General features: G+C 46.5%; 1 protein-coding gene across 3 annotated transcripts in view; it reads right to left on the bottom strand.

Annotated features, from left to right (window-relative positions):
* The window catches only part of PAMR1 (peptidase domain containing associated with muscle regeneration 1), a gene marked incomplete at both ends in the record, with an annotated part of 76,473 nt that extends 55,627 nt beyond the window's left edge, over window positions 1–20,846 (bottom strand). For 2 of the 3 annotated variants that reach the window (XM_084238413.1, XM_084238414.1), the window contains 2 exons: window positions 1,369–1,545; window positions 20,759–20,831. In XM_084238413.1, coding sequence (XP_084094539.1) covers window positions 1,369–1,545; window positions 20,759–20,831 — 250 coding nt within the window. Of the gene's footprint in view, window positions 1–1,368; window positions 1,546–20,758 lie in introns of all 3 variants that reach the window. The other variant, XM_084238412.1, reaches the window with a different exon arrangement.
* Window positions 20,847–22,427: the final 1,581 nt, after the last annotated feature.

Here is a 22,427-nt window from a genome sequence, read left to right as displayed (position 1 = left end):
GGGCGGCAGGAGAGGTCTGCGTGCCATGTGGGACCCTCCTCCGGTGGCCGGGGAGCAGCCGGGGATTGAACTGGCGCTGCAGAGGCTGCGGGCAGCTTTGCAACCCAGCGCTCAACCGCTGCGCCTTCGGGGAGGCCCTGTTCTCTTAATCTTTTCTCTTTGTCTATCTGCCTATTTCTCTCCATGTCTTTCCTCTTTCCTTCTTTTTCCTTTTCCCTCTCTGCCTCCTTCTCCTATACCCCCTGCCCCCCCACACCTCCTACCAGACAAAGCTATTTGCAATACTCTAAACTCTGTGCTTTCTCTTGCCCCAGGGCCTTAGCACATGCTGCTATCACTAGAATTTTCCACCAGACCCTCTTTACCCTTTTCATAGTTTTTTGCTTGCATCCTCAGCACACACATCACCACCTCTGCCTTCTCTGACCTTCCCTCCAGCAACTCCTGTGTCCATAGCCCTACCATCTCTCTCTCTGACAACTCTCACCATGCTCTCTGCAGTGAACTGTTTACTCCTCCATCTGCCCTACCGGCTGGGCTGCAAGTGCTGACAATGCCAGGAATGTGGTCAATGTTTTTTATTTAACCTCTGCATTCCCGGCACCTGACCCAGTACATAGAGCTGCCCAGACTGTGAAGTGACAAAACAAGTGTATAAATCCACAGCTTCACATGTTTAACACTAAAAAAGGTACTCACTCTGTTGTAGAGCAACCCCGATACAAAATGGGGTGCCTGACTGTGGGTCCTCACCCGCGCGCTTAAAAGGACTTATCAATGCTCTACTGCAGGCACACGCGAAAGGTTAATAAAAAGGTTTATTTACAAGGGAAGGGGAAATGAGGAAATGTACAGCTCAGGGAGAAAAGTGGGAGACAAAGTTTTCAATGAGTCCTACCCGATCCGCCGATCAGGAATCCCAATGGTGCTCTGAGAGCTGGCTGCAAGCCAGGAGCCGTGAAGCCAGGAGGCGAGGACAGCGAGCACCCCCAAGGCCCACGTGTTTGGTTTTTTATATCCAACCTGGCTGCCCAACTCCACCCTTCAAGTCCCAGCCACCCTCCCTTTGGTGGTGACAGGATTTGTCTTTCCCAATGTCTTGATGGCTTTGATCTGGAGTGGGGGTGGGGTCCACAAAGCCTGTATGGGATTAGCTCAGGACATCATTTCCCCCTAACAATTCCTCCAATTCCTTAGCCTACCAGCAGAAGGGACTGAATGATATCACTTTTAAGAGTCATGGTATCACAGCCACCTGCTGGCCACCTGCCAGAATTCAAGTGTTCACCCTGTTCCCATTCATGACCTCAGAAAATGCACTGCGCCCCCCCACCCAACCCGCCCCGGGGGTGCCCATTCTGCACTCACCTGGGTGGATGAGGCAGGAGTCACACTCATTCTCTTCATTCCTGCAGCACGGGATGGTGTAGCCCACGACTTCCTTCCTCCCAGGACAGACGCATTCGATCTGGTCATATTCACAGCACTCCCGACACATGATATTCCACTCAGCTCCAGGGCAGCCTTCATTAATGACTGTGTACTCTGAAATGGAAACCAGCAGGTAAGTATCAGGGGGAAAGGATGTCCTGTGCAAACTCCAGACAGGCTTTGTGGATGCCACCCCGACTCCAACAGGACACTGGGAACTACAATACCCATGATCCTCAAGGGGAGGTTGCGAGGACCTAAGGGCAGAGTTAAGCAGCCCTTTTCTGGGGCTTGTGACTATAACCAGCCATGTTAATGGGGTCCAACACTCTCTTGGCTCATGCTCTTGGCCAGCCAGGTTTGGTCTCGGTGGGTCATTTGGGATTCCAGGTTGCAGAACGGGTAGGATGCATTTAAGAATTTATCTCCCTCTTTTTCTCCCTGAGTTGTTCATTTCCTCATTTCCCTTTCCCTTGTAAATAAACTTTTTGTTAACCTTTTGTGTGGAGACCCAGAAGTATGCTGCTGCTATGAAGCAACCTTGACCTCCACGTGCCCTGCTGTTGATAAAGAAGACCCTGTGAATTCTTCCTAGGCCAGCATTGGTAGGAGAATGGATGCTGTGGGTCCGGATGTGCACACCAGTTGAAGAATAACAGCCGCCATGCCAAACGTGAGAGCAAGCAAGTGTGGATGTATTGCAGCAAGAGCAAAGAGCTGACAGTAGGAAGGGTCCCAAGGAGGATGCCCGTGTACTCCACTCCTGTCTATGACTATAAACTGTCAGACTTCCTGCTGTCCAATGAGCCAGACTATTGATTAGTCACTAGGTGGTCAGGAAGTTTCATGGTGGTTGTTTTCTATTCCCTAATTATCCTGTAACCGGATCTTACTTTAGGTGGTGGCTGGCTCAGCAACATTTCAGTAAAACACTTCTGTTTTCCTGGGAGCTGTTTTGTTCCTTCTGTTCCTATATTGTTTAAAGTCACTGTCCCTTGTTTCAGCCTTTCCTGTTCCCCAAGTTCTACTGGTCTCAGTTCCTCTCAATGTCTCCAAAGCAGGGTAGCCTCCCACAAGGGGTGTTCCAAACCATTCACTGGGGCACAGATAAAATTTGGTAGAATTGTTAATTTTTAGAGCCTCCCTGGTGGCGCAAGGGGTTAAGATGTAGCACTAAGAAGCTATCTGCAGCCTCTGCAGCACGAGATGAACCATGGCGCAACAGACCTCTCCAGTCTCACCCGCTGCTCCCCTCAGCAGTGTACATCAATCACTCTGCCTGTTCTGTTCCCCACTCAGTCTCTGGTGTATCCTCCTGATGGAGGACAGAAATAGAAAGAACTGAAATGAGGTGCCATAAGACCAGAAACCTGGCTCACACAAGGAGGTGGGGGGTGGGTAGAAGGGATTAACACAGCCATTGACACAGCTATGGAAACCAAGACCCTTAGGCTCCAATGCCTAGATTACAAAGCATAAGACCCAAGCAGGTATCAGACTGCTGTAGGGAGTGTCTAGAGCATAAGCCCAAGGGAAAGATATGGAGATTGAGCCCATTGTGGAATCTCCAGTCCCTTTCAGATGCTGCATAATTATCCAAAATCGGAGACTAACCCAAAGGCTCACAAGGAGTGACTCCTCCCAAACAGAAGACTCTATGAGTGCAGGCTCTCTGCACAGGCTCAGGGCAGCAATCCATCTGCCCACCTTGACTATGCAGGTGCTTCTTTTCACCAACTCTCTTTCTCTGCAGGGCAGCAGCTCCTTGCCTGCCCGTGACCTGTACCATGCCGGGACTTCTCTTCACTGATCTCCGTCAGAGGAGGCCGCTCTCCTGAAGGCCACCCGCCTGCAACCATGCAGACCTCTCTTAGCAAACCTGTCCCTTTTCGGGCAGCTCTTCCTGCCCGCTTGTGTCTATGCAAGTGTCCTTTATTCTTCCATCCCTTTCCCTAATAAACCTGCCCTTTAAATATAACTTATGTCTCTGTCTCATGGAGAAACCCACCTGGGAAACTCACCACGTGCCGCTGAAAGGGAAGCTCTGGTGAAACCTTACCCAGGATGAACCCAAGGACCCTGCACTCCAAACCCACTGACTCCAAAAAAGGTATCACGCTCAACCCCCGCACCTGTGGCCGGCACCCCAGTTCTTGTATGCAGGAATAAATCTTTAAAAAAAAAAAAGAATTGCTAACTTTTAAATAGGAAAGAAAGAAAAGAAACCATGTTCTCTCAAGAATGATTTCTGTGGACTGATACACAGATGCCTACAGAGTTGATAAGCAAGTATATGTCCCTAAGTATCGATGCTTGCTCGCTCCTGTTTTTGCTGGGGTGCAGCAGGCCAGTGCTTAGAGGTGCAGAAGGCCAGTGCTGTAGGTTATGCACTGCACAACCCCAGTAGAAGCCTTTCAGCTGCATGACCTTATAGCGCAACCCAGGATCTGGGTCATGGAAAGAGTGGTCTCTCTTGACCAGGCCGTTCAAGTGTAAGGCTGATTGTCAAGTAGAGAGACCATGTCATTTCCTCCAAACTAGGCTCCTTGGTTCTGCAGCACACTATTTTTATGGTATCTTCAAAGCTAAAACTAACAGAAAAGACAAAAGTATCTTAATTAGTATGTTTGGGAGAATTTCAATGTTTCACAAGGGTGAAGTCATTGGCAGAACTTCATTCGGTCCTCAAATACAACTGAGGGTTCTTTCCCATGAGAAAAAAATACTCCTTTTGGGGTAGGAGTTCTTTTTTTTTTTCTTTTTAAAAAATATACCTTAAGTAAATAAAAAAAAAAAATCATCTGGCAAAACCTACAAAAGGAATCAGTCAATAATTGCCCAGAGGAACTCAGGTTAGAAAACAGATTTGCTCTCTTTTGCACCCACCATTTCTAAAAATTTTTGCAGAGATGATGATTGAAGTAGAAATAGGTCAGATATCAGAAAGAGAAAGAGAATCTGGTTTCACTAAAAATCCCCAGCAGGGATCCCCACCATGCTTTGCCGGCCCACAAACAATGACTCCAGCATCTACTAACATCTTCAATTTCATAGTTTCGTTTCCTGTTTTCTTCCCCTAAATCTAGACTGTTTAATTCTAGATTAAATTAGGTTTGATTAGAAAATTAGAATAGATCATTTTTAATTTGCCAAGTATAGACATTGGAAGGAACTATCACCATTTACCCTCCATCTCAGGCTACAAGAATATTATAGCTTCACAGAAAGGACCATTTTGCATAACGATGAACAATTTCACTTGTTTCCTTTCATAGCCCTTCCCATCACAAGTAATCCTAGTCCATGCTTCCATTTAATCCTATTGTCCGTCTCCCTTACAGGACCACAGCTGGCAGGCCCCATATCTAACCAGGCGCTGCTCCTAGGAGAGGGCCTGGCACAGAGGAGACCCTCCATGAACCCTCACTGAATGTGACTTTAACTCCAGGTTACTCCCCCTTCAGTAGTCAGATGTATCCCCCAGCCTGAAGGTGCCAAAACAAATACAAACTGGGAAGAAGGCCTCTGCCTCCTAGCACAACCTTTAGAATACTCAGTTGTGTTCTTTAGATCATTAACACATTAACATATAACTTCCCTTAAAAGGTCTTAAGCAAATCTCCAGCATTTCCTGCTGAGCTTCTCTGTGGACAATTGAATCATGGAGATGCCACCCACCCCCCATCCCTCCCACTGGAAGGGCACAGATAAAACAGCTTTGAGCTTGCAAACACCCCCCAACCCAGACCAAAGAGATCCAAGACACCAAGGACTACAACTCCCACAATGTAATCACCACTGAAGGGAGGCTTGCTGGGAACTGAGGGTGGAGTTAAGCAGCCAGGCTTGGTATATAACCAGACATGTGGGCCTTGGGGGTCCTTGGTTTTTCACTGACTTTCAGCGTGCTATTGGGGTTCCAGCTCAGTGGAACTAGTAGGGCACATTCAACAATTTATCTCTTTCTCCCTGAGTATTCATTTCTTCATTTCCCCTTTTTGTAAATAAACCCTTTTTTTTTTTTTAATTTTTTTTTAATAGAGGCATGTTTTATTTATTTATTTGTTTGTTTGTTTGTTTTGTTTATACATGCACTGGGTACAGTCAGAAGCGTGGGAGGGTGAGAGAATTCACCAGAGCCAGAGCGGGGAGCAGAGCAGGCAGAAGGACCGAAGTACACTGCCGAGGGGAGCAGCGGGCGGCAGGAGAGGTCTGCGCGCCACGTGGGACCCTCCTCTGGTGGCCGGGGAGCAGCCGGGGATCGAACCGGCGCTGCAGAGGCCGCGGGCAGCCTCGCAACCCAGCGCCCAACCACTGCGCCACCGGGGAGGCCCTGTAAATAAACCCTTTTTAACCTTTTTGTGTGTGCCTGCAGTTGGTCTCATCATAAATTCCTTTTAAGAACTCTCTTGCACTGCTGGTGGGAGTGCAAAATGATCCAGCCACTATGGAGAGCTGTGTGGAGATTCCTCAAACTACTAAAGATGGAGCTTCCATATGATCAGCAATTCCACTCCTAGGTATTTACCCAAAGGACACCGAAACATGAATTCAAAAGGGCACCTGCACCCCTATGTTTATAGCAGCACTATTTACAATAGCTAAGCTTTGGAAACAACCCAAATGCCCAAAAATAGATGACTGGATCAAGAAGATGTGGTACATATACACCATGGAATATTACTCAGCAATCAAAAAAGATGAACTCATGCAATTTTCAGCAACATGGATGGAGCTGGAAGGGATCATGCTCAGCAAAATAAGCCAGAAAGAAAAAGAAAAATACCAGATGGTTTCACTCATAGCAGGAATTTAGAAAACTTAAATAAGGGACCAGAAAAAAGACTAATTATAATAAAGAAAAAAATCAAAATCAACAAGCAACTATAAACCAGAGAGACACACTGGGGTGGGGGGGAGAAGAGGAGGGATTAGGGTCAAAATAAGGGAGGTGGGAATTGTATGGGGAATATAACCAAAATGAAAATGCATACATTGTGCAAAAATGAAAAATGATGTAAGAATTACATAAAAGAAAATATATTAAATTAAAAAAATAAATTCCTTTTAAGCATATGGGTGAGGTCCCACAGGACAACCCATTTCATATTAGGGTTGCCCTGTAACAGTTTAGCCATTCTGCTCCTCAGTTCCCCCACTAAGCACAACATTAGAATGTACCTGAGTGGATGATTCATCTTTCGTTTCACAAGTATTTACTAAATGTCCATCATCTCCCAGGTAGGAGGTTGGGGGCTGGTATACAATGGAGAGAAAAACAGGCCAACTCTGGCTTCATGGGACTCACAGCTGCAGAGAAGACTTGGATAAATCATCCTATAGTCACATATTTGAGTTAGTTTTTGGAGTTGTGCTGGATTCAGAGAGTGAAGTCCTTGGGTTAACTCTGGGAGAAGTTTCACCAGAGATGTCCTTACAGTGGCACTGGCAAGTTTCCCAGGTGAGTTTCTCCTTGAGACAGAGCTGTTAGTTATCCAAAAGGGCAGGTTTATTATGAAAAAGGGAGAGAAGAATAAAAGGACACTCGCATAGACACAAGCAGGTAGAAAGAGCTGCGCCTGAAAGAGACAGGTTTGCTAAAAAAAAGGCCTGCATGGTCACAGGTGGGCAGTCTTGGGAGAAGAGCTGCCTCTGCTGCTTTGCAGAGGGAGAAGATCAATGAAGAGAAATATGGGCATGGTCACAAGTCACAGGTCACAGATTGGCAGGAAGGCCGCTGACCTGCAAAGGGACAGAGTTAGCAGCGAGGAGCACCTGCATAGGCACAGGTGGGCAGAAGGACCACTACCCCCTGCCAGTGCAGAAATTGCACTGATACTTCTCTTTGGGAGGGACTCATTTCTTTACGAAGTGGTTCCTTTTTGTTGATTTTGAATAACTATGTAGAATTTAAAATGGATCAGAGATTCCACAACACCCCCTCAATTTCCATATCCTCACCTCTGGTCTGCACCCCAGTGGCCTTGTAATCTAGGCTAAGGATTTTTAATTTCTATAGCTGGGTTAATGGCTATGTTAATCCATTCCACCCTCACCTCCTGCTCCCGGCATTGTGTGAGCCAAGTTTCTGGTCTCCTGGTGCCTCCTTTCCAACTTTTCTACTCTTAACATCCATCATAATCACTAACTATGATAAAGCAAATTTAGGATGCTTTGAGAATGAATGAACGCCCAAAGGGACATTAGGACCAAATCGATAGGACTCACAGGTCAGAAAGGTTTAAATAAAATCACAGAAATAAAGTCATTTGCCAAGACATTTCCTAGGGATATGGAAGGATGTAGGAGGTGATGGTTTTGTTGGTTTTATCATATGGCCCTTCACCCTCTCGTCTGGCAAATCCATCAATCTTTTTTCTCCTGCAGCTTAAACAGAGACAGGAAAGTGCCCCCCAAATATATGCGCAAGAAATAAAAAGTAAGTGAAATAGCCTATGAGAAATATTTAAAGTTGGCCAACCAGAGATTTTAAAATGCAATGATCAGGGCCTCCCCAGTGGCGCAGTGGTAGAGCGCTGGGTTGCGAAGCTGCCCGCAGCCTCTGCGGCTCCGGTTCAATCCCCGGCTGCTCCCCGGCCACCGGAGGAGGGTCCCACATGGCGCGCAGACCTCTCCTGCCGCCCGCTGCTCCCCTCAGCAGTGTACTTCGGTCCTTCTGCCTGCTCTGCTCCCCACTCCGGCTCTGGTGAATTCTCTCACCCTCCCGTGCTTCTGACTGTACCCAGTGCATGTATAAACAAAAACAAACAAACAAGCAAACAAATAAATAAAGAAAAACATGCCTCTATTAAAAAAAAATCTTTTAAAAAAAAATCTTTAAAATGCAATGATCAGACAAAAGCAATCTCTTGGATTTTTTCCCCTCCACTTATTAGAATTACATTTGTGGAACGGGTACACAGGTCATTTGGCTGCAGTTGCACACATTTCAAGGCATGTCAATATGGTGCTAAAGGCCAATGCAAGAAACTACAATGTAGGCAAACACTGATAACAGAAGTAAATGAACGTGTTCATACACGTGGGCTACAGCACTTTTACCATTTTTTAGCTAAAATGTTTTTATACTCTTTAGGCAATTTAATCTTCCAAATGACAGTCAGATAGGTAAAACACATTTTCTCTTAAATTAAAATCATTTAGTCAGGCCCCTTCACTTTATCAGTAAGGAAAAGGGCTAAGTAGAGAAGTAAAGGAAATGCCCAAGAAGCTATTTTAGAGAATTAATTCAGGGGGTGGGAGTGTAGAGGGGTGGGGGAGGAAGGTCCACAGAATTCCAGGCCCAGGAGGAGGTAAACAAGTGTGCACACAAGCAGACCTGGGTATCAAAGCTTTGCCAAATCCCTTCCCTCAGCCACCAGGCTTAGGGCAATAGCAGAGGGCAGTCCTCCTGGCATCTCCTAGCTACAGTGGCAAGTCCAGTTCTATTGATTCAGTTCTGGCTTTTCCAGAATTCACTTTGGCAAATATAAGACACTTGACCTCTTGGTTCTGTTTTATCAGTAAGCATCCCAAGGCAATGATATAAATGCTGGTCAGTTCACACCAGTTCTCTTGACCTATGTGGCGAACAAATGAACGAATGAGTAAAAGAAAGTTGACCCTCATCATTGCCATCCTCATTATATCCATACCCCCTCATCAATCTAGCAGTTTGCTTTAAGACTATTTATACTGAGATTTTTGCCGCTTCCAAGATGGAGAAGATCTGATCCCCCCAACAGCAGGGGCTTGTCTCAGCAAAATGGCCACAGGAGCAACTGTGTCCCCTTAGGAGAGCCGCCAAGTGCCATGTTTGCAGCCCTAGATTTTAAGGAAAGATGCTGACACGATGGCTGTTAAGGTCAACTGAAAAAACTCAAAGGATTATTTATGAAACAAGGGCCAGCCTGTTCTACATATGATGGAGACATCAGTTGTCAGGCTAAATTGATCCCAGGCCCAGACCACCCCAGAAGTCGTAGAAAGACACATTTATGATGTGCCTCTTCCTCCCTGATGTTAGAATCTGCCTCTGCACTCACCAAACGCCCCACAGCTTTCCCAGCTAACCACATTTAATTACAATTTCTACTGAAGTTTTACCATCTTGCATTTTAGAAACCCTTCTGAAACCAGAGGGAGGAGGAAAAAGACACATGAATCGCAGAGATATATAATTAGGTAGCCAGGGCTCATCTCTCAGCCCACTCATTCCCCCAGCTCCTCCCATGCTAGCTGAACTCCCCCATGTTAACTCCACCCCACATGTTATGCTCCTGACTGCCTGCTCCACGGGCCGATGACAGGCAGGCAGATCCCAGGTGGGAATGACTTTGAGTCAGAGGTGGATGGAATGTTTACTGGGTCCCTGTGACTCTATGTCTCCTCCTGAGTCACCATGTGACTCTCAGCCCCAGTCTGGCTGGACTCCCAGCCTCAGTGACCTCCAGCTTCCCAGTCTTATGCTCTTCTTTTTTTTTTTTTAATAAATTTTATTTTTATATTCCCCATACAATTGCAACCCCAATCCCTCCCCTCTCTACCCCCTACCCCCCATAGAGTGTCTCTGGTTCATAGTTTTTTGTTGATTTTGATTTTCACTTTCTTATAGTTATTCATTTTCCTGGTCCCTTATTTAAGTTTTCTAGATTCCTGCTATGAGTGAGACCATCCGGTATTTTTCTTTTTCTTTCTGGCTTATTTCGCTGAGCATGATCCCTTCCAGCGCCATCCATGTTGCTGCAAATTGTCATGCTCTTCTTTTTCAAGAGATAAGGATAGCTGGAGAGTCAAGGCCTTTATTACCCTTCCCCTCCCCCCCTTGGGATATGACAAATGAAAAAAACAAGACTTCACGGGGCTTCTCAGAAATCTGGTTTCTAAGAACTGTTCTATGGGGAGGGGAGAGGGGGAAATATTAGTTTATCACTTCCTTTCCCTCCTCAGTCTTTATTAAGCCCACTGTGGCTCTTCCTTTATTCTCCTCTCTTCCTGGGGTCCCAGAACCCATGTTATATATCAGAGCCCTTGGCATATATCAACCCATTAAATCCTCATGACCACCCATCCCTATAGATAATATTTTCATTACTTAACAGATGAATAAACTGAGGAACAGAGGATACATTGCCCCAGGTGGCACAGCTTTCAAGTGGAAGAAGAAATATAGAACCCAGTTCTTTCTGGGGTCAGAGTCTTATTTTTTCCAATACACTACCTGGACTGTTCACACCTCTGACCTTACAGATCAAGAAAAATGTAATACTGGTAAAGTGGAGGTATTGGGAAATCAGAACATCACATTTGAATCCTGAATCAATCCCTTTCAATCAATCAATTAATCAGTCTTTTGTCAGTGAACAACTAAAGACACTACACCTTGTCACAGTATTTCCCCCCACGTCTCAAGGGAGTGGACATAGATTGATGGGGTTGTTGAAGCTATTGCAGTTGAAGAAGGCAATGGCTATAAAGGACTTTGGAAGAAAAATATATTTGTCAAGACATCACCATTATTCTCTGTAGAATAAAAAAAATCACATGTTTGGTTAAGACACAGATGGTTAAGGGAGTGAAAGGGGTGAGTAATAACTTCTCCAGAGACCCACACAAGCACTTTTCAAGCACTTTTATATCAAGGCATTCAGGGTTCCTTCCCCTTTTTGCTAAAGTTCCTAGTCTCTTACCTCTAATAAACCTTCCCAGACACCTATTTAAGTCAGACAGACCTCATCTCTTGCTGCTTTTCATAAGAAATAAAAATTCTACAGGCAGAACCAAAGGAAAAAGAACCCAAAATCTAGCATCTGGGACACACCTCCAGCCAATATCTTCAACAACTGTGGTATTGGAAATCCTCGAAGGACAGCTGCTTCTGGGTTGTTTCAAATGCTGGAGTAGAAGCTGAATAGATCCGATGTTTTTATGAGCATTGACTACTTAAAAATAATTTAACAATGCATCCAAGAGAACTTGGCAATAGAACTCAGCAAATATATCAGCCAAGACATGAAAATGGCTAAGTCAAAAACAATAAAACTTCAGCTGTACCCTAAAACTCCAACCTGGATTTCCCTGGACCCAAGAATTCTACAAAGTACTCCACCTGCTCCCAGTCTTCCATACTTTTCAAACCTGAGTCAGAGCATGTCAGGACTACACAGGTATCACATGTACCTGTTTTGTCAAGAGCTTCCAGAATTAATTAATTAGTGATTGTCTGCACATACAAGTTCACAGATGCGAGGCAGCAGCCAGATTTTCTTCTACCAAAGGCAGCTGACTACAACAGATGTCAAGTGTGGGGGGCTGTTTATCGAGGGTGATGCATCTATAATGGTATGTCCGACGGCTCCCTAAACCTTAATCTGGCAGCAGCTTTGGGCCAAATGGAACCTCGTTACAGTTACCTCCCCCAGCTTTGCAAGCTAGAACAAGATGAAGGGGCACTTGATTTGCTGAAGATTCCTGGCTGGCGCCATCATGGAATCACAGCAGGGGGTCACGAGCAAGAAGTCATGTCTGGGATTCATTACTGACTCAAAAATCACGTATTCTGCAACACACCGTCCTTCACCCCTGCGAGGATCTACCACCAGCCCTATTTCAAACATGAGAGAAATTAAGCATAGGCCGTGGAAGGCATTTCTCCTAAAGTTGGAAAGTGTATTTAAAGGCAAGTTTCAAAAAAGGTAGCTGTACTCAAATTCTGAAAGGAATTTGAATAGGATAGGGCTGTGCATCTAGGTGAACGGTTTTCAAGAAGACCACGTAATCTCCTTCCTACCAGAGACAGAACACCCAGTATTTCTCTTTCTTGGTATCTTCTGAAATATGTGCTAGCAAGGAAAATCATAGAAAGGAGAGAAGAGTGATTTCCATTCTACTCTTTGTGCAAGGCATTCTACTAAGCACTTAAAACAGATTATTTCACTTAACACCTGCAGTAAACCTACAATAAAGTCACTGTTATCCTCAGTCTACAGGTTGGAAGATGTGAGGCCATATTAAGGAGGTTAAGTCACTTGCCCTAGAAAACAAGCCATAAATGACAGAGGCAGGACTCAAACCCTGGATCATACATATTTTAAAGATTTTATTTATTTTTGCACAGAAGAATTGAGGTGTAGGCTAGAGGTGTGCGTGGGCAGGGGTGAGAGGATTCATCAGAGACAGAGTGGGGAGCAGAACAGGCAGATTTACTGAAATACACTGCTGAGAGGAGCAGCAGGTGAGACAGGAGAGGTTTGCTGCACCAGTGCTCCCTGGCCAGAGATTGAACTCAGGCCATCATGGTGATAGCGCTGAAACTTAACCCCTAGGCCATCAGGGAGGCCCCCGGATCATATTTTAAAACATAATATTCAACACTATATATGTATAACATACATACACACACATAAATATATATATACATTCACATCTGTACTTTCATTCCTCTGTGTACATATGTATTCAAACTGGAACACATCCATACCAAGACATCTATATCAAAGATATAGCAGAGTGTAAAATATGCCAGGGCTGACTCTCCTGAGATGGTCATGGGCTACTCAAGTCGACTCAGGCAGGATGCCCATTACAGGCACAGCAGGTTTGACTCTCCAGCCATTGCCACTGCAGTCATCCAACATGAAACAAATCTGGGCAGAGGGAGGAGGGAGGCAATGCTATGGCCAAGGGAAAAACTGTGTTGCATGACAACAAGAACAATATTTAGCAAAATCAGGAATAAAATAGCTCCCAGAAGCAGCAAACAAGGGGTTGATGAACAGTTCAAACTCACATGCTGTTTCTATGGAGACAACCCCAGTATAAACAGTTCAGACCACCTCCGGGTTGTGCAAATCAGGTCAAAGTGCGTGAACTACACTAGGATTGGCAAACACAGGGTAAAGAACAAGAGACGAGATTTGTGTGTGTTTGAGGAAGAGCAGGAGGGGAGAGGGGAATTGGCGATAAACTGATGAACGGACCTTGGAATGGGCCTTGGAGTTCCTGGGGGTTAGAAGGGTGCTCACATGTTCTTTTTTAATTTTGAAGGGGAGACAGGATACAATCTAGTGTGAAGTCACAGCACTTATCACACCCCAGAACTGCCACATCGCCATGGACACTCAAAAGTGAATCCACATCTGAGTCTATCCAATGACCTCAGATCAACCATACTGTTTGTAAGGGACTTGACTACAAGAAATGAATTTTCTTAATAAACCATACAGGTCCATGCTGGGTCTCTCAACAACTCAGCAAATGCTAAGAGACAAGGATGTCAGACTTCCTGCTCAAACTTCAGCAGAAGCTTGAAGAGAAGCCCATATTTTGCAGACTTTTAAATTCCCTTTTTGCCCTATCCTCTGTAACAGTAAAATTTTCTTCAATGTTTTATTCATTATGGGCAAGAGACCAGAGTTTTTCAAGCTATTCCATGGAGCACAGAATCCACCGGATGGTATAAGGTATTATGTGAAAAAAGATTCTGTGGTCAAACAAATTTGTAAAATGCTAACAACAGCTTTATTTCTTGCAGGACTTTGCAGAATCTATAATGTGCTTGAGCATCATGTCTTTATCCCCCAGACTTACAGCATAACATGGTAGGCTTCATTTTTAATTTTTGCTGAATATCTCCCAGGATTAGTACTTCATGAAACCCTTGCTGAGAAATGCCAACGGGACCATAAGTTATTTCAATAGACAGTAAGTGCCTTAAGGAACAGACACTTATTCATCATGGTCTCCTCAGCAGCTGGGGTCATGCCTGGCACCTGCTGGGTGCATGTAAAGTTTGCTGAACACATGCTCCAATGTGGAGATGTGAGGCGCATGTGGTTTCCTGGGGTAAAGTCATTTGTGATATTAAAAATATCTCTTGCTGTGACCTTTCTGGAGTCTCTGTTTTATAGTATGGGGAGATCATTGGGTCCATTATTTCTGAATATTTTCACAGAGACCTGGGATGCTCACTTGTTCTGTTCTGCCCATGGGTTGGTCAGGGAAGCCAGGCTTGCACAGAAGGGAGACTGAGCACCATTGAGAAGTTGGCAGTTAACCACCCACTGGGAGGCAGAAAGCCAGGCCAAGAATCACTGCCATGAAGGCTCTTTACTCCAGCCCAGCCCTCCCTGCAGCGTGTGTCCAGGTGAGCCCAGGGTCTGCTGGAAAACACTGGAGAAGTCCCAACTAGAAGCAAACTCAGGCAACTGTCTTAAAACATCTCAGCTCTTCTCCTCCATGGCTGTTCACTTCTGAGATGGGATCCTATGAACACAGGAGACTTACTGATCACCTGAGTGGATCTCAGGAAGTAAATAGACGTGAAACTGGGTTTAAAAATATTGGCACTTTAGTCAAATGACTTCACTTTAAAGCAAAGCAGCCCATCCTCTCCCTCCCACCTAGGACTTTCCCTAAACCAGCTGGGGTCTTTGTAACCAACCCTGGAGTCAGCACATGAGGACACCGCTGTATCTCCCCATGAGTTCGACTTGCCTGAATGTGTGGCTCCCTCTGTTCGAGCAGCTCAGTCCTGGTTTTACAATCATCACACCAACTGACCAGACTTCTCCTTACAGAGATACTTGCTGCCAAACCACTAACTCAACTCTTGGAGACAGCCAGAACCTCAGAGAAGGCAGCGAGAAAGAGGCCGCACTGAGGAAGAAAGGCTCTGCCAGTCCAGAGGCAGAAGGGGGACAGAAATAGGTGTCTTCATTGTCTGCTCTGTCAAGGGGGGCACTTCTCTTAACATTTGACCTAAGACTCAGGACACCAGTGCCTGGAAGACAAGATGCTTATTAGAGGCTGACATGAATTTGCAAAAACCCATCTTAGTCTGCATGGAAGGGGATTGCCTCTCCATCCCCTGCAATAGCCATCAACTGCATTATGTCAAAGGGGAAAAAATGCCTTCCCTGATTCATGCCAGGCCTGCTCCTCCCTTCCCCTAGCCTGAGAGTTTTCACATTGATGATCTTGACCGAATATGTCCATAAAGAAGCAAGGCTGCCTCGTGTCAGGGCCAGATTTGAAACGTGCCTCATCCTTAATTCTGTCCCTTAGCAAACAGACACATGATTTTGATAATAAAAAAGCTGACCGTGAGACAGAGAAAGTCTTACTTTCCATGTCTAATCAAAGTGAGCTGCATGACCCTGTGGACAGGCATCCCCCCGACTGGATGACTGCTTAGCACTCATGCTTTCCTTAGGAAATGAGACCATGTGCTCTCTTGGGGGTCCCTAATGACTTTCTCCTGCATTCAAGCTGCCACCACATGACCTTGCTAAGGCCATTTTGCCCATGGGGACTGCTCCAGGGGAAACCAGATTTTTCCACTAACACCATGATCTTTGGTTTCAGCCAAAACAGCCAACATATGTACAACAGTGGGACCCACTGCTGACGCAGAGTCACGGTATGCTTCAGGGCACGCCTGAGAGAGTCAGACTATCTGGGTTCACAATGCGGATGACCAGCAAGGCATCTTGGGCCAGAAAACACCTCTCGCTGCCTGGGTGCCTCCATGTGTGACCCTTCTCCTTCTTGGCTCCCTCTAACCTCAGAAACTTCAGTGCTGTTATCAAAGTCCACTACTTTATAATTATTTTGCATTATCATTTCATTCACTTTGTGTCCATATATTACTCACAGATGGGAAATTGTCCAGTCTTTGTCTTTATCTTACTTGCTGACTTGCTGACTTACTTTGCTTGGCTAATCCCCTCAAGTTCCTTCTAACCTCCTAGGCTTGTTAAGGGGATTAAGTAGATATATGTAAACATGTAGGAGTGCGTGTGGTATTTACCATAAAGGAGAGAAATTATTAGGGATAAGGCTCCTTATGTGGGACAGGATGAGGGCTCCCTTCAAAGAGGATTCCACTGTTGGTGTTGCCAGCATCAAGGGTGAAGAATTTGAGACACAACCCGACATACCCCATACTCACCCCACCCATCTACTCCACTCTCACCCCACATGGGCGCTGCACCTATTTCCCAGATCGCTGCAACCTAGAACAGTAAAAAGATAGAGTTGGGCAGGAAGTTGTAACACATCCCATTCACTAAGAGGATGGAATATCAGCCTCTAATTCAGCAGCCTCTAATTTTCTACCCACCTTCACTGGATTTGTGTGGGTTCCTAGGAGCTGGCCACTAGCTGGCCACTCATGAGCAACTGTGACCTATTTGCTATCTACAAATCCCGGCAGAGCATTCCTTGACTCCCTACGGAGTATAGCTTGTATCACCAGGCAGGCCCCTGGCACGCCTAGTACGCTGTTGACCTGATTACCTGACTGTCTCCATGGGGGTCTCTGGGTAACTCCTGTCCCGGTAAGTTCCTGTCATAACAGTTTTGTTTACAGATATAATGTCCATTTTGTCCCTACATTTTTACATCTTACTTGCTCCACTGTAAATCTACTGCTTTGGCCTGGATTTTGACTGATAAACAGATTCCTTAAACATAAACCAGGCTGGGAATCCGATAGACTTTCTGCTGCTGATCTGCTCGCTTTCAGGACTCCACTGGCCTCTGGGTCCTCTAGCCTAGAGCCCAGGAACCAGACAGGGTAAACACTGCATGTCCCTCCCTATTTATTGTAAAATGAAATCAGAGTAGAGGGAGCTGGGCTCTCGTGATTTTCAAATAACCACAGAGTGAGGAGATGGGTCCTAGCACATGTGTGGGGGTGGGGTACAACCTGACCTCATTCACCCCTGGAAGGGAACTTTTCCCAATTGGCACAATCTCAATTTTCCCAAACCAATTTCGGCTTCTAGGCTGGTGTCAGAAAGGTATGGAGAGCTTTTCTCTTCTATCAGGATTGACCACCCCCAGTGGGGCAGATGGAAATATTTTTCTGACTTAATGCCAATGATTATGTCGCCCAGACACCACTATGTTGGCCATTTCTGTCTGGCCAGTGTAACCCAGACATAGATAATATTAAGCCCAATCCACAGTCCATGCCTGTGGCATACCAAAGCCCTTCCAATGACTTCTGGGTATTTCTAAGGAATTTGCATTCTCTAGGTCATCTCTGTCTTTGGGCAACCATGTCTTCTTATTTCACTTAGCATGTCATCAGGATTTATCCATATTTTAGCATGTGTCAGAATACTGTTCCTTTTTAAGGCTGAATAATATTCCATTGTGTGTGGTGGTGGTGGAAGTGGTGTGCGTGTGTCCCATTTCATTCAGCCATGAATGGACATTTTGGGTTTCCAACTTTTTTTTTGTGGCTATGAGGCCAAAATAATAATGCTGCTATGAACATTGGTGTACTAATACCTGTTTGAGTCCTTGCTTTCAGTTCTTTTGTGTATATGCCCAGAAGTGGAACTGCTAGGTCAAATGCTGAAATTTTTGAGGAACCATGCTTGTGTATCCTTGAACAGGTCATGGACCTCTCTAAACCTCATGTGTAAAACTGGGAGATTAAAAGCACCTCCTTTATTAGCATGTTCTGAGAATTAATGCAAAGAAAGCATTTGGCTCAAGGATTTGACACATCATAAACAGTCATAGATAAATTTAATCTCATTTTTCTCAATTCAAATTTAATCTCATAAATTTAATCTCATTGTCCTCTGAATTGAGGCTCTCAAACTAAATGATCTCTGAAATCACTCCCAGCTCCAACAATCCATGATCCCACCATTAAATTATTTTCCTGTTGGAGAAGCCAGGAGCTCTCAGTGTGTGTATCAGGGAACACCCTCTTCACGATCCCCACAAAAATCTGCCTCTGCCAAGAAGGCCCAATTTCCATAGCTTTCTCCCTGGAATTTGCTAACACAACGCATTATAAACCAACATCTAATTTTTCTTGCCACTCCTCTTCCTTGCTTTCTTTCCACATTCGCTTTCTCAGCGAGTGGCTCCTACCCACTAAAGAGCTGTACTTCCAATCATCTGCCCCAGTTGCCTTTCTGCTCACCCCCCACCAGCTAATGTCTGTGGGAAGCAACGCTCGTGAAGTTATCCATATTAAGGTTTCGTTCCCAAAAGTCACATATTTTAAATAAATTTTTTTTCTCTTAGGCAGAACCCTGCTGGCAGAATGACTGCTATTTGGTGGAGCTAGTGGAGCAGGGTCTCTCCCCTCCCGTGCTGTTTATGCTGTGTTATCATTTGGCCGAATGTTTGGAGTCTTGTCATCCAACATGTGCCCCATGCGGATGAGCAACCATGTCTGTTCCACTCCGGTGGGTGCTTAACATTTCATCAAATGCTCTTCCCTAGCAAAGTAAGTAATTAGAGGAAATATGTTTCCAAACTTTTTTTTGACAAGGCCAGATTCAGAATTCCAGTAGGGAGTGAACTCGTTGAGGAAATATTTTCCTTCTCCACGCTTTCCCTCCATCTTCCCTGCAAATGTGAATGCTCAGCAACTGAAATACCCTCACTAGACACGTGAAGTTGCTCCCTGGTTCAGTCAGCAGCTTGGCTGCCAGGAAACCACGCACCCTGCCTGAAGCTCTTTTCACAGCAAAAGGTAAAATAGATTCTCAGGTCAGGAATAAAAGGGTTTTTCAGATCCTGGGCAAGAAAAAAAGCTGAGTTTTATTTTTTAAGGTTTATGGGTTAGAGTCAGCTCACCTGACAGGGTATTAAGAAAACCGCAGGGGTGCGTGGATCCAGCAGGAGACTCTAGCCTTGGGGGCCAGGCGCTGCGGGAAGGAACCAGGTTCCCCTGAAGTTGGGCTCCTGTAGTTTCAGTTGGTTCCAAGGGCAGAGATAGAGCAAGTAATCTAATGCAAAGTCATTTTTGCTCACCTGGGGCCAGTGACTGCCTTATAGATGGCCACCCACTCATGGGCTCCTTCTTTATTGCTCTCTGGATGGCTGGGGTGTGGCAAAATTCAAATGAAACTCCAGTTGGAGAGTCAACCACTATGGAAGATTCTGCGAGGCAGGCAGGTAGATGGAAAATATTGCCCAAAATGGGGAAGGTGAGGTGGGGGGTTATGTGTGTGTTTGCTTATTTTTTTTAAGGATGTAGAGGCCAGAGGTGTTGGCGGGGTGGGGGTGGACGGTGGTGAGAAGATTCACCAGAGACAGAGTGGGGAACAGAACAGGCAGATCTACTGAAATACACTGCTGAGGGGAGCAGCGGGCTAGTCAGAAGAGGTCAGCAGTGCCATGTGGGTCACCTCCCTGGCCAGGGATCAAACTCATGCTGCAGTAGTTGTGGATAGCTTCCTTGTGCTGTGCTTAACCCCTTGCACCACCAGGGAGGCCCCTGTGTTGGCTTTTTTGTCCATCGTGAAGGGATGTGCCTTATGTGCCTGATGCCCATCCACATGTGGACTGTTGGGTATAGCATTTACCCAGCTCTGTTCAGGCAGTTGCCAGCTAATTGCAGCAACCGAGTGCCACCTTTCAGGCAGAGCACAGGTGACAGGGAAGCAGCACAAAGTCACACATGCTTCCTCTCCTCAGCTGTTCTGTTTTGTCATATCTGCCCACCCCAGCCTGCCCTTACCTGCCAAGCTCTCACCTCAGCTCCTGACCCCTCCTAAAGACAGACTCCCAAGAAGCCCCTGTTGCCTTGCCTGGCTCCCCTGTCTCTGCCTCCAGGGAGTCGAGAGGCTCCCAGGGGCTGTGTGTCTCCTTTCAGCCTCCTGCCCCTGGGAGCCCGGGGCACCCGGGAGCGGAGCCTCAGAAGTGACAAGTGAAAGGCACAGAGCAGAGCTCTTTCTAAACAAACACTGCGCATCCCCGAGAAACAACTTGCACTTTTAACCTCGGCTTATTCTTCTTTCTCCTTCTTACCGAGAAAGTGTATATGTGCCCAGGGAGTCAACCTCCGCTGCTGGGAATCTGTTCTAAAGACCGTGACTGTAAGATTTTAGCACACGAGTCACCAGGAGGGACACCCCGACACCAGCCCTTCCTTCCCTCCTGCTCACCTCTAAGTGGGCTCTTTCCAGGGAAACTGAGCTTTTGAAAGTCAAAGTGGGTATGACAGACTGGAGAGATGGGTAGGGAGGGGAGGTGATGGGCAGGGTTTGTTATGTTTTAAAAGGATAAAATAAAATGAGCCAATAAATTAGAACCGGTATTCCCTCCTGAGGCAGTTCCACCCACCAGTTGGGGTGATAAAACAAAGTCACGTTTTCAGGGAAGGTGACAGGCACTCCACTCCAGCACACCAGCCGAGCCCCAAGATTATCTCTAGAAGCAGCACCCCCCACCCACACACACACCCCCATGCACCCACTTCTTGTGACTCCCCAGTCCTGCTCCCAACCAGACCCCAGGAGGGAAATGCCTCCTCCTGGGGAGAGGGGACCCTGAAGGCTACTCACAGTACCTCTCGGCAGAGATGAGATGAGAAGGAGCTGCAGGAAAGTGAGCCCCAATTGCGCGCACCAGCCCAGCTCCATTGCTCCCGCAGCCAGTGCGGGTGGCGGAGTAACTGCTGGGGAGAGACCAGGGACCAAGGCAGGCCAGCGGGCAGGCGGCTCTTACAGGGACCTCCCCAAGCCCCAGCGGAGCAGGAGCTCGGGTTTCAGCTCGCCAAGCTCTCCTCTCCTCATCGGAGGGGAACCACCTTCAGCCAGAGCGACGTCAGCCCAAACCTCTCCTCTCACTGCTGCCTTAACCCTTGCGCAGCCCGGGAGGTGTGGCCACGCGGAGTCGGGGTGGGAAGGCCGGGGCTGTGGCCCGAAGGGACACTGTGGGGTAGGAGGCCAGCCAGGCTGGGATCCCTCCAGCCACGCCTGGCTGGGGATGCGGTGCGGGTGTCTGGTAGTCCCAGGATGGCTCAGATGGGGGCGGGGGTGAGACAGAAGTAGGCAGGGCTGTGGGGACCGCTCAGGTGTACCTGCAACCCCTTATACATTGGCACCACCCCCATCAAGAGCCTGGGGTGGCACCACCCCCATCAAGAGCCTGGGGTGGAAGACCCTCTGCCTACCGGGACTGCAACATAACCTGATTAGAAGCAAAGTACTGGTGGGAGGGGGTGCTGGTGATGGGAGAAGACAGAGAGCCAACCTTCAAGTTCTCCCCCTCAATTCTCAAGCTCTCCTCTGGCCTGGATCCTTGAGGTGCTTCTTCTAGGGATAATCTTGGAGCTCAGCAGTTGTGCTGGCGTGGAGTTCCAAATAGGTCATCCCTGTTTGGAACCCTTATCCTTTGTACTCTAGGCTGCTGGAAAACGTCTTCATCTTCCCATGACGCCCATTATGGTAAGTTTAGCAGCATAAATGGGAATATGGCTGGCAGGGTATTAGGCTCAGGGTTTTATTTTTTATTTTTTAAAGATTTATTTATTTATGCATATAAGAGCTGGGGTATAGGCTAGAGATGCAGGGGGTGAGAGGACTCACCAGAGACAGAGTGGGGAGCAGAACAGGCAGACTGACTGAAATACACTGCTGAAGGGAGCAGCAGGCGAGACAGGAGAGGTCTGCTGAGCTATGTGGGTTTCTCCCATGCTGGCCGGGGATTGAACTCGTGCTGCAGAGGCTGTGCATTGCTTCACAGTGCAGTGCTTAACCCCTTGCGCCACCAGGGAGGCCCTAGGCTCAGGGTTTTAAAATCATACAGGACATGACCTGCACCATGAGGGCTGTCAGTCCTGGACAACTGACCGGATAACAGCTGATGTTTTTTTTAGCAATTTCTCTGGCCCAGAAATCCAGGTACTTTACATATATTGACTCATTTCTCATAAAACACCTATCATCCCCAATCTTACAGATAGGGAGACTGAGTCACTGAAAGGTTCAGCAACTCATCCAGGGTCACACAGTGGGTAAGTGACAGAACTAGGGCTCGAACCCACAGAGTCTATAGTCCTAGCCACCAGGCTATACAGCCTCCTAGGAGGCTGTGTATACAGATTTTATTTAACCACTATAGTCATGCTGTAGGATAGGCAGTATTGCCCACACAGTATGGATGCAGAAACCAAGACTCAGAGATTAAGTGACTTGCTCAAGGTCACACAACTGAAAATGGCAGAGTGTGACTCA

The sequence above is a fragment of the Talpa europaea genome, assembly GCF_964194135.1.
Source record: "Talpa europaea genome assembly, chromosome: 1".
NCBI classification, from domain to species: domain Eukaryota; kingdom Metazoa; phylum Chordata; class Mammalia; order Eulipotyphla; family Talpidae; genus Talpa; species Talpa europaea.
The sequence above is the reverse complement of the archived record's forward strand: the minus strand, read 5'-3'. Positions and strand labels throughout refer to the sequence as shown.